This window comes from Engystomops pustulosus, chromosome 3 (genome assembly GCF_040894005.1).
Source record: "Engystomops pustulosus chromosome 3, aEngPut4.maternal, whole genome shotgun sequence".
Taxonomy (NCBI): domain Eukaryota; kingdom Metazoa; phylum Chordata; class Amphibia; order Anura; family Leptodactylidae; genus Engystomops; species Engystomops pustulosus.
In genome coordinates, this window is record NC_092413.1 from 235,112,403 (window position 1) to 235,125,098 (window position 12,696).

The following is a 12,696-nucleotide window of genomic DNA, read 5'->3' on the forward strand; positions in this document are numbered from 1 at the left end:
ATGTCTAATCCCAATCCCAAAATGGAACATATAATCTAGCGGGATCTCAAAATACAATAGTTAACAATAAAGGGAACCTACCACCACGAATCTACCTATAAAGGTGGATCAATAGCATAACAAAATGAAAAGGTCTATCCTCACGTCCTATTGATCCACCTACCACCCAATCTACCTTTATAGATAGATTTGTGGTGGTAGGTTCCCAGTACCTACTACTAATATGCTACAACAGAGGCCTTGGGGTCCTGAGCTCAGACTCTCTCTCTGGTAAGGAGCCCATTCCTCTCTAAATTGCTTTATATCCATATATATCCTCCATATCTATAGTGGGAGGATGGGCTTTGTCAGCAGCTCAGCCCGGATACATCACTTATCCATCTTACTTTTATTGGAATTATTTCGGCAATGGATTAATCACAATAGCAGATATCTCAGAGATAATGGTACCGATGCCATCCCAAAGATCTTGGGGCAGGAGCACAAGAGATGATGGGCACCACCCCCTCTCCAACATTTGTCACTGTAGCTATGGAAAGCTTTTGAGATTCTAGAGGTGAGAGGCGCCGGCCTGACTGCATTGTCTTCATCGGTTCTATGTGATACACACAAATGGTTGTCCTAGCCGCGGAGTGCAATGGTCTCCTCCACTCCTCAGAAGTGAACTGTTTATTAAGGTAGCCTTCCCATGTCATCATGTCGCTTCATTCATAGCTACTTGTGGTGGATAGCAATTCCGAATATATGATGGAGATGCAATGATTAGACTGAAGAAAAGCGCCATATAGTGACCTAAGAGCTTCAGCTATTGCTTCAAGTATTTTATTTGTTCACAAATCTTCTCTGATCTGGAGGTATCGGCAGCTGGAGGTCGTTGTGCCAGATTTCAGTCGTTTACCTTTGTCAGAGACTTCTTTTAGATGTCCAAGGTAACAATCTAAAGTTCTAGGTATTGAAGATGAGAATCGGCTTGATTCATTCTCATCCCTTTCCTGCATTTCGTAATTCTAAGCCCAACCGCGGGAAATCGTTTTAGGAATATCACGGTTTCATCGTCTGTTTTCATTTTGATGTTAACAAAAGATGCAGACAAATTTCTTTCGTTGCTGTATTATTGTTTATGGACTTTTCCAAGAGCTCCCAGTTTCTGGCACTAGTTGTTGTCCATGATTCCCTCTAATAAACAGCCCCCCCCCCCGTACCCCTCTTTGGAAATTGGTATTTATAACAATCTTTTAGATATTCGTGTGGTTCAGTGTTGACTTTTGTATTTCCCCAATTACCTTTCTGCGGAAATTTAACCCTATAGTGATGATTTTTCTCGTTGCTTACAACATTTTCAAGGTTTCTCCATTCAGTGCTGGAATTTGGGAACATTGGAAGCTTTCAGAAAAATATTGCAAACGTCTATTTCTGATTTTGGATTTGATGTTTATTTATCAGTTTCCCCTTTTTGCACATATTCTCATTTACAAATCTCATTTATACTTTAGAACCCAGAACAACTCACTTAGAAATGTCTTACTGCGAGGGTGACAGAGCTGACATTAGCATATGGACGTCACACGCTGGGGGATTAATCAGCGATGCAAATACCTGTTGTCAGTCTCTGTGGGTTTGGCTGTCTAAAAGATCTTCTGCCGAACCTCCCGGCCGGATAAGTCTTCTATTTCAGTAGTAAGGTCTCTTTGTTTTATTCCCTTATATTTTACAACTGTTTATGTCTGTATTGTGTGAATATTCATTGAAATTCCTTTCTTCTGACAACTGATATTTTATAAATGTCTGCACTGCACATAAGTGTATTAAATCTTCAAAACTTAATAAGTCTCTTAATGATACCCAACAGCACTGACACTGAACCTACAAGGGCAAAGTTCCCGAGATTTAGAAACTCTAAAACAAATTTTTAAAAAGTGATTTTAATTTGTAAAAAAGCAAAGTTCAAAATACAATACAGAAAAATACAGACAAATCCTAAATTATACAAACATTGCCATAATTGTGCTGAAAACTGTAATACTCTTTTGTGGAACACAGCATCCCCCCCCCCCCCCAACATAAACCCCAAATCCCTAACCACAAAATGGCAGCCAAGAAAAACTACCTACTTATTCCACACAAATGCTAACATTCAGTGACAGTTGGAAGCATTGGAGCCCCTGAAGTATTTCTCCATGATTGCAAGTGCACATGCTCTGCTCCATGCCTGTGTATTCCTTCAAGAGAACATCTGCAACATCAAACAGGTAAAATCAAACAGGTAAACGTCCCTTTAACTTCCAGAAAGAGTTACCAGAAGTTTCCAGTCCCAATGTCCCCCTGGCGCCTCCTGCAGGGCGGGTATTATATGACTCCAGTAATAAGAAGCCGTCATGGGGACAGTTCAGCCTCACGAGGCTCTTCTCTTCCTCCTTCCATCCACGACAATCTCCTCCACGGATCCCTCTCATCTCCCAAAAAATAACCTTTTACTGTCGATGTTATTGTCTGTTTAATGTTTCACATGTTAAAAACCTAACCTGATAAACCATTTCCCCCAAAGCTTAATGTGGCTACTCTCCTGTGTGGATTTTCTGATGATTTCTAACATTGGCTTTCGTTAGAAAACCTTTCCCACATTGTGCGCATGAATAGGGCTTCTCTCCTGTGTGGCTTCTCTGATGAACTCGTAGTTTGGCTTTTGTAATAAAACCTTTCCCACATTCTAAGCATGAAAATGGCTTCTCCCCCGTGTGAATTCTCTGGTGATCGCGAAGTCTTACAGAAGTGATAAAACTTTTCCCACATTCTGAACATGAATAGGGCTTCTCTCCCGTGTGGCTTTTCTCATGTCTGACAAGATCTGATTTATATGTAAAAAACTTCCCACATTCTAAACACGAAAATGGTTTCTCTCCCGTGTGGCTTCTCTGATGTGTAGCAAGATAGGATTTATTTGTGAACCTTTTCCCACATTCTAAACATGGATACGGCTTCTCCCCCGTGTGACTTCTCTTATGTCTGACGAGACCCGATTTCCTGGTGAACGACTTAGCACATATTGAACATGAATACTGCATCTCTTCTTTGGGAATTCTCTGCTGATCACCAAGCTGAACGTCATCGATACAAGAAGCTTCATATTCTAAACAGGAACGTTCTTCTGTGTGACGTCTTGCGTGTGTTTTAAGATTAGATTTGTTTGTAAACCATTTCCCACATTCTGCACAGGAATATGGCTTCTCCCCTGTGTGGCTTCTCTGATGGTGTCTTAAATTGGCTTTGGTGATAAAATATTTCCCACATTCTAAACATGAATAGGGCTTCTCTCCTGTGTGAATTCTCTGGTGGTTCCTAAGATTGGTTTTAGTAACAAAGTCTTTCCCACATTCTAAACATGAATGTGGCTTCTCCCCGGTGTGAATTCTCTGATGAACCCTAAGTTTAGATTTGGTAATAAAACATTTCCTACATTCCAAGCATGAATACGGTTTTTCCCCTGAATGAATTTTCTGATGATCCCCAAGTTTGACTTTAGTAATAAAACTTTTCCCACAATCTAAACATGAATATGGCTTCTCCCCTGTGTGAATTCTCTGATGTATAATAAGAATTGATTTACTCGTAAAATGTTTCCCACATTCTAAACATGAATAGGGCTTCTCTCCTGTGTGACTTCTCTGATGATCCTTAAGTTTGGCTTTTGTAGTAAAACATTTTCTACATTCTAAACATGAATACGGTTTCTCTCCAGTGTGAATTCTCTGATGATCCTTAAGCTTAACTTTGGTTATAAAACTTTTTCCGCATTCTAAACATGAATAAGGCTTCTCCCCTATATGACTTTGCAGATGAACATAAAATCGGGAATTGGTAGCAAAACACTTCCCACACTCTGAACATGAATAGGGCTTCTCTCCTGTGTGGATTCTTCTGTGTGTAACGAGGCTTGATTTGTGTGTAAATTGTTTCCCGCATTCTCCGCACTGGAACCTTTTCCCTACTTTGTGTCCGGTGCTTGTGGTGACCACGTGTGACGGGTCAGGAGAAGGTCCCTCAGGATTAGATGATGGATCTGGACTGTGATCTCCAGGAGGTCCATTGTCCAGGTCTTCCTCTGTAGAGTCCGCCATCACATCTTCATCTTCTACCTTTACCGAGATGATATTTTCCTCCAAATTTCCATTGGGATTTGCTGTTAGGATTAAATGTCGTGTTTTAATCAGATCACAAAGTAGAAACATTTACAATATTTCACAATTGTAGAATCAAACAGGAAAGAGAAGCTGCTCCTCTAAGATATGGAGGGTTCAAGTGACTGGGAGCCATTACAAGACTCGCTTGTGCTACCGGCAGGACTCATTCTACGTCCTGGTGTCACCATGGAAGATTCTGTGCACCGAGAAGCTGGAAACAAACTCCAAATGTGGTGAAATTCACAGAAGACCCAGAGTTGCTCATTTCTTATGTGGGGTCCAGGTGACCTTTATTCTTGGGATAATAAGACACCACATTTATAGTCTTCTCTTGTTGACAATGACACCCAGAACTTTTTTTCATACTTTGTTCTACGACCTGTCAAAGGTGTCAATTTAATCCCTTTTTATCTAATGTTTCATAGGTGGTGAGAGAAGATGGTGACATGACATTTGGGAGTTTATTCCATCTCTCAGCACGTGGGATCGGCGTTCTTCTATGTTTATAGAAGAACCTAACTGTGGTGTCACCTCCAGGAATGTCCTCCACCACTTCCCTCTTACACGGGTGATCGCCCCTCATCCTCTCTTCTCCCTCCATTATCACCTACCTGTGGTGTCACCTCCGGGAATGTCCTCCACCACTTCCCTCTTACACGGGTGATCGCCCCTCATCCTCTCTTCTCCCTCCACTATAACCTACCTGTGGTGTCACCTCCAGGAATGTCCTCCACCACTTCCCTGTTACACGGGTGATCGCCCCTCATCCTCTCTTCTCCATCCATTATCCCCTACCTGTGGTGTCACCTCCAGGAATGTCCTCCACCACCTCCCTCTTACACGGGTGATCGCCCCTCATCCTCTCTTCTCCCTCCATTATCACCTACCTGTGGTGTCACCTCCAGGAATGTCCTCCACCACTTCCCTCTTACACGGGTGATCGCCCCTCATCCTCTCTTCTCCCTCCATTATCACCTACCTGTGGTGTCACCTCCAGGAATGTCCTCCACCACTTCCCTCTTACACGGGTGATCGCCCCTCATCCTCTCTTCTCCCTCCATTATCCCCTACCTGTGGTGTCACCTCCAGGAATGTCCTCCACCACTTCCCTCTTACACGGGTGATCGCCCCTCATCCTCTCTTCTCCCTCCATTATCACCTACCTGTGGTGTCACCTCCAGGAATGTCCTCCACCACTTCCCTCTTACACAGGTGATCGCCCCTCATCCTCTCTTCTCCATCCATTATCCCCTACCTGTGGTGTCACCTCCAGGAATGTCCTCCACCACCTCCCTCTTACACGGGTGATCGCCCCTCATCCTCTCTTCTCCCTCCATTATCACCTAACTGTGGTGTCACCTCCAGGAATGTCCTCCACCACTTCCCTCTTACACGGGTGATCGCCCCTCATCCTCTCTTCTCCCTCCATTATCACCTACCTGTGGTGTCACCTCCAGGAATGTCCTCCATCACTTCCCTCTTACACGGGTGACCGCCCCTCATCCTCTCTTCTCCCTCCATTATCACCTACCTGTGGTGTCACCTCCAGGAATGTCCTCCACCACTTCCCTCTTACACTGGTGATCGCCCCTCATCCTCTCTTCTCCCTCCATTATTACCTACCTGTGGTGTCACCTCCAGGAATGTCCTCCACCACTTCCCTGTTACACGGGTGATCGCCCCTCATCCTCTCTTCTCCCTCCATTATCACCTACCTGTGGTGTCACCTCCAGGAATGTCCTCCACCACTTCCCTCTTACACGGGTGATCGCCCCTCATCCTCTCTTCTCCCTCCATTATCACCTACCTGTGGTGTCACCTCCAGGAATGTCCTCCACCACTTCCCTCTTACACGGGTGATCGCCCCTCATCCTCTCTTCTCCCTCCATTATCACCTACCTGTGGTGTCACCTCCAGGAATGTCCTCCACCACTTCCCTCTTACACAGGTGATCGCCCCTCATCCTCTCTTCTCCCTCCATTATCACCTACCTGTGGTGTCACCTCCAGGAATGTCCTCCACCACTTCCCTCTTACACGGGTGATCGCCCCTCATCCTCTCTTCTCCCTCCATTATCACCTACCTGTGGTGTCACCTCCAGGAATGTCCTCCACCACTTCCCTCTTACACGGGTGATCGCCCCTCATCCTCTCTTCTCCCTCCATTATCACCTACCTGTGGTGTCACCTCCGGGAATGTCCTCCACCACTTCCCTCTTACACGGGTGATCGCCCCTCATCCTCTCTTCTCCCTCCATTATCACCTACCTGTGGTGTGACCTCCGGGAATGTCCTCCACCACTTCCCTCTTACATGGGTGATCGCCCCTCATCCTCTCTTCTCCCTCCATTATCACCTACCTGTGGTGTCACCTCCAGGAATGTCCTCCACCACTTCCCTCTTACACGGGTGATCGCCCCTCATCCTCTCTTCTCCCTCTATTATCTCCTACCAGTGGTGTCACCTCCAGGAATGTCCTCCACCACTTCCCTCTTACACGGGTGATCGCCCCTCATCCTCTCTTCTCCCTCCATTATCACCTACCTGTGGTGTCACCTCCAGGAATGTCCTCCACCACTTCCCTCTTACACAGGTGATCGCCCCTCATCCTCTCTTCTCCATCCATTATCACCTACCTGTGGTGTCACCTCCGGGAATGACCTTCACCACTTCCCTCTTACACGGGTGATCGCCCTTCATCCTCTCTTCTCCCTCCATTATCACCTACCTGTGGTGTCACCTCCAGGAATGTCCTCCACCACTTCCCTCTTACACTGGTGATCGCCCCTCATCCTCTCTTCTCCCTCCATTATCACCTACCTGTGGTGTGACCTCCGGGAATGTCCTCCACCACTTCCCTCTTACACGGGTGATCGCCCCTCATCCTCTCTTCTCCCTCCATTATCACCTACCTGTGGTGTCACCTCCAGGAATGTCCTCCACCACTTCCCTGTTACACGGGTGATCGCCCCTCATCCTCTCTTCTCCCTCCATTATCACCTACCTGTGGTGTCACCTCCAGGAATGTCCTCCACCACTTCCCTCTTACACGGGTGATCGCCCCTCATCCTCTCTTCTCCCTCCATTATCACCTACCTGTGGTGTCACCTCCAAGAATGTCCTCCACCACTTCCCTCTTACACGGGTGATCGCCCCTCATCCTCTCTTCTCCCTCCATTATCACCTACCTGTGGTGTCACCTCCAGGAATGTCCCCCACCACTTCCCTCTTACACGGGTGATTGCCCCTCATCCTCTCTTCTCCATCCATTATCACCTACCTGTGGTGTCACCTCCAGGAATGTCCTCCACCACTTCCCTCTTACACGGGTGATCGCCCCTCATCCTCTCTTCTCCCCCCATTATCACTTACCTGTGGTGTCACCTCCAGGAATGTCCTCCACCACTTCCCTCTTACACGGGTGATCTCCCCTCATCCTCTCTTCTCCCTCCATTATTACCTACCTGTGGTGTCACCTCCAGGAATGTCCTCCACCACCTTCCTCTTACACAGGTGATCGCCCCTCATCCTCTCTTCTCCCTCCATTATCACCTACCTGTGGTGTCACCTCCAGGAATGTCCCCCACCACTTCCCTCTTACACAGGTGATCGCCCCTCATCCTCTCTTCTCCCTCCATTATCACCTACCTGTGGTGTCACCTCCGGGAATGTCCTCCTCCACTTCCCTCTTACACGGGTGATCGCCCCTCATCCTCTCTTCTCCTTCCATTATTACCTACCTGTGGTGTCTCCTCCAGGAATGTCCTCCACCACTTCCCTGTTACACTGGTGATCGTCCCTCATTCTCTCTTTTCCCTCCATTATCACCTACCTGTGGTGTCACCTCCAGGAATGTCCTCCACCACTTCCCTGTTACACGGGTGATCGCCCCTCATCCTCTCTTCTCCCTCCATTATCACCTACCTGTGGTGTCACCTCCAGGAATGTCCTCCACCACTTCCCTCTTACACGGGTGATCGCCCCTCATCCTCTCTTCTCCCTCCATTATCACCTACCTGTGGTGTCACCTCCAGGAATGTCCTCCACCACTTCCCTCTTACACGGGTGATCGCCCCTCATCCTCTCTTCTTCCTCCATTATTACCTACCTGTGGTGTCACCTCCAGGAATGTCCCCCAACACTTCCCTCTTATACGGGTGATCGCCCCTCATCCTCTCTTCTCCCTCCATTATCACCTACCTGTGGTGTCACTTCCAGGAATGTCCTCCACCACTTCCCTCTTACACGGGTGATCGCCCCTCATCCTCTCTTCTCCCTCCATTATCACCTACCTGTGGTGTCACCTCCGGGAATGTCCTCCACCACTTCCCTCTTACACGGGTGATCGCTCCTCATCCTCTCTTCTCCCTCCATTATCACCTACCTGTGGTGTCACCTCTGGGAATGTCCTCCACCACTTCCCTCTTACACGGGTGATCACCCCTCATCCTCTCTTCTCCCTCCATTATCACCTACCTGTGGTGTCACCTCCAGGAATGTCCTCCACCACTTCCCTGTTACAAGGGTGATCGCCCCTCATCCTCTCTTCTCCCTCCATTATCACCTACCTGTGGTGTCACCTCCAGGAATGTCCTCCACCACTTCCCTCTTACACGGGTGATCGCCCCTCATCCTCTCTTCTCCCTCCATTATCACCTACCTGTGGTGTCACATCCAGGAATGTCCTCCACCACTTCCCTCTTACACGGGTGATCGCCCCTCATCCTCTCTTCTCCCTCCATTATCACCTACCTGTGGTGTCACCTCCAGGAATGTCCTCCACCACTTCCCTCTTACACGGGTGATCGCCCCTCATCCTCTCTTCTCCCTCCATTATCACCTACCTGTGGTGTCACATCCAGGAATGTCCTCCACCACTTCCCTCTTACACGGGTGATCGCCCCTCATCCTCTCTTCTCCCTCCATTATCACCTACCTGTGGTGTCACCTCCGGGAATGTCCTCCACCACTTCCCTGTTACATGGGTGATCGCCCCTCAACCTCTCTTCTCCCTCCATTATCACCTACCTGTGGTGTCACCTCCGGGAATGTCCTCCACCACTTCCCTCTTACGCGGGTGATCGCCCCTCATCCTCTCTTCTCCCTCCATTATCACCTACCTGTGGTGTCACCTCCAGGAATGTCCCCCACCACTTCCCTCTTATACGGGTGATCGCCCCTCATCCTCTCTTCTCCCTCCATTATCACCTACCTGTGGTGTCACCTCCAGGAATGTCCTCCACCACTTCCCTGTTACACGGGTGATCGCCCCTCATCCTCTCTTCTCCCTCCATTATTACCTACCTGTGGTGTCACCTCCAGGAATGTCCCCCACCACTTCCCTCTTACACTGGTGGTCTCCCCTCATCCTCTCTTCTCCCTCCATTATCACCTACCTGTGGTGTCACCTCCAGGAATGTCCTCCACCACTTCCCTTTTACACGGGTGGTCTCCCCTCATCCTCTCTTCTCCCTCCATTATCACCTACCTGTGGTGTCACCTCCAGGAATGTCCTCCACCACTTCCCTTTTACACGGGTGATCGCCCCTCATCCTCTCTTCTTCCTCCATTATTACCTACCTGTGGTGTGACCTCCGGGAATGTCCTCCACCACTTCCCTGTTGCATGGGTGATCGCCCCTCAACCTCTCTTCTCCCTCCATTATCACCTACCTGTGGTGTCACCTCCGGGAATGTCCTCCACCACTTCCCTCTTACACGGGTGATCGCCCCTCATCCTCCCTTCTCCCTCCATTATCACCTACCTGTGGTGTCACCTCCAGGAATGTCCCCCACCACTTCCCTCTTATACGGGTGATCGCCCCTCATCCTCTCTTCTCCCTCCATTATCACCTACCTGTGGTGTCACCTCCAGGAATGTCCTCCACCACTTCCCTGTTACACGGGTGATCGCCCCTCATCCTCTCTTCTCCCTCCATTATTACCTACCTGTGGTGTCACCTCCAGGAATGTCCCCCACCACTTCCCTCTTACACTGGTGGTCTCCCCTCATCCTCTCTTCTCCCTCCATTATCACCTACCTGTGGTGTCACCTCCAGGAATGTCCTCCACCACTTCCCTGTTACACGGGTGATCGCCCCTCATCCTCTCTTCTCCCTCCATTATTACCTACCTGTGGTGTCACCTCCAGGAATGTCCCCCACCACTTCCCTCTTACACTGGTGGTCTCCCCTCATCCTCTCTTCTCCCTCCATTATCACCTACCTGTGGTGTCACCTCCAGGAATGTCCTCCACCACTTCCCTCTTACACGGGTGATCGCCCCTCATCCTCTCTTCTCCCTCCATTATCACCTACCTGTGGTGTCACCTCCAGGAATGTCCTCCACCACTTCCCTCTTACACGGGTGATCGCCCCTCATCCTCTCTTCTTCCTCCATTATTACCTACCTGTGGTGTCACCTCCAGGAATGTCCCCCAACACTTCCCTCTTATACGGGTGATCGCCCCTCATCCTCTCTTCTCCCTCCATTATCACCTACCTGTGGTGTCACTTCCAGGAATGTCCTCCACCACTTCCCTCTTACACGGGTGATCGCCCCTCATCCTCTCTTCTCCCTCCATTATCACCTACCTGTGGTGTCACCTCCGGGAATGTCCTCCACCACTTCCCTCTTACACGGGTGATCGCTCCTCATCCTCTCTTCTCCCTCCATTATCACCTACCTGTGGTGTCACCTCTGGGAATGTCCTCCACCACTTCCCTCTTACACGGGTGATCACCCCTCATCCTCTCTTCTCCCTCCATTATCACCTACCTGTGGTGTCACCTCCAGGAATGTCCTCCACCACTTCCCTGTTACAAGGGTGATCGCCCCTCATCCTCTCTTCTCCCTCCATTATCACCTACCTGTGGTGTCACCTCCAGGAATGTCCTCCACCACTTCCCTCTTACACGGGTGATCGCCCCTCATCCTCTCTTCTCCCTCCATTATCACCTACCTGTGGTGTCACCTCCAGGAATGTCCTCCACCACTTCCCTCTTACACGGGTGATCACCCCTCATCCTCTCTTCTTCCTCCATTATTACCTACCTGTGGTGTGACCTCCGGGAATGTCCTCCACCACTTCCCTGTTACATGGGTGATCGCCCCTCAACCTCTCTTCTCCCTCCATTATCACCTACCTGTGGTGTCACCTCCGGGAATGTCCTCCACCACTTCCCTCTTACGCGGGTGATCGCCCCTCATCCTCTCTTCTCCCTCCATTATCACCTACCTGTGGTGTCACCTCCAGGAATGTCCTCCACCACTTCCCTCTTACACGGGTGATCGCCTCTCATCCTCTCTTCTCCCTCCATTATCACCTACCTGTGGTGTCACCTCCAGGAATGTCCTCCACCACTTCCCTCTTATACGGGTGATCGCCCCTCATCCTCTCTTCTCCCTCCATTATCACCTACCTGTGGTGTCACCTCCAGGAATGTCCCCCACCACTTCCCTCTTATACGGGTGATCGCCCCTCATCCTCTCTTCTCCCTCCATTATCACCTACATGTGGTGTCACCTCCAGGAATGTCCTCCACCACTTCCCTGTTATACGGGTGATCGCCCCTCATCCTCTCTTCTCCCTCCATTATCACCTACCTGTGGTGTCTCCTACAGGAATGTCCTCCTCCACTTCCCTCTTACACGGGTGATCGCTCCTCATCCTCTTTTCTTTAGCCTCTGATATAATATAAGTCCCATCTTCTCCCTGATTTGTCAGTACATTACAGGAGACATGAGGAACAGATGACACAAGAGCCCCCACAATCTATGAGCACAGGACAGACCCTCCACCCCCTGTATATTTGTGCTCCCGGGCTCAGCTCCATCTACCTGATGACTCTCTGGGACATTGGGCGTCTCCTCTGGACCGTCCTGGGGATACAGAAGACTGGGAGATCTCTCTGGTGGATTTCCATCAATGATTCCATCTGTGGAGACACAGTGATGGGTACAGGAGACACAGTGATAGGTACAGGAGACACAGTGATGGGTACAGGGGACACAGTGATGGGATAGATGATATGTAGGTGATGGAGAGATGATGGGAGCAGTATCTAGATGACGTAGAAGTCTCCTCCTTACACTGGGGATCAGACCATGGATCCATCTCTTCTTCTTTAATCTCAACCTCCTCTGGGTACAGGCGACTGGGAAACATCTCTGGTGGATTTCTCCTACTGGATCCATCTGTGGAGACACACACAGTGATAGGATACATGAGCTGCTTTAGACCTGTAAGAAATAGATTCAAATTCTTCTTAAGGAGATTATTCCTTTCATAATGACATTCACCAGTAATTGTATTTCACCATGTGAGAGAGCGGGAAAAATTCATTAATATAACAAAGATAATCTGAGGGTGATATGCTGCAGCTCCTAAAATATCTAGGAGATGGGACATGAACTGACCCGTGGAAGTGGTAGCTCCATGCTAAAGGTAAGGGAGATTTGTAGGGGGCAGCATTCCCAGTGTACAGGCTGACTGCATGGTAGGTGCTCGGGAAGGGGGGG

At 49.1% G+C, this 12,696-nt stretch overlaps 2 protein-coding genes across 4 annotated transcripts in view; both read right to left on the reverse strand.

The window, feature by feature from the left end:
* Positions 1–335: 335 nt before the first annotated feature.
* On the reverse strand, positions 336–9,037 carry LOC140122807 (uncharacterized). Of its 3 annotated transcripts, none has more exons than XM_072144024.1 (2): positions 8,562–9,037; positions 336–4,177 (listed from the first exon to the last, which is right to left on the reverse strand). In XM_072144024.1, exons 1-2 carry the CDS (start codon positions 8,641–8,643, stop codon positions 2,556–2,558), a joined length of 1,704 nt encoding a protein of 567 aa, XP_072000125.1. In that variant the 5' UTR covers positions 8,644–9,037; the 3' UTR covers positions 336–2,555. The 3 variants fall into 3 exon arrangements, with proteins under 3 accessions (XP_072000125.1, XP_072000126.1, XP_072000127.1); XM_072144025.1 differs by lacking the exon at positions 8,562–9,037 and adding an exon at positions 7,826–7,896; XM_072144026.1 differs by lacking the exon at positions 8,562–9,037 and adding an exon at positions 4,790–5,470.
* A 2,736-nt stretch (positions 9,038–11,773) lies between these two features.
* The window catches only part of LOC140123034 (uncharacterized), a 126,740-nt gene continuing 125,817 nt past the window's right edge, over positions 11,774–12,696 (reverse strand). Inside the window, exons 5-7 of the mRNA XM_072144286.1 lie at positions 12,268–12,372; positions 12,016–12,113; positions 11,774–11,890 (exon numbers count right to left, since the gene is read on the reverse strand). Of these exons, the coding sequence (XP_072000387.1) occupies positions 11,774–11,890; positions 12,016–12,113; positions 12,268–12,372 (320 nt within the window). The remainder of the gene's footprint in view (positions 11,891–12,015; positions 12,114–12,267; positions 12,373–12,696) is intronic.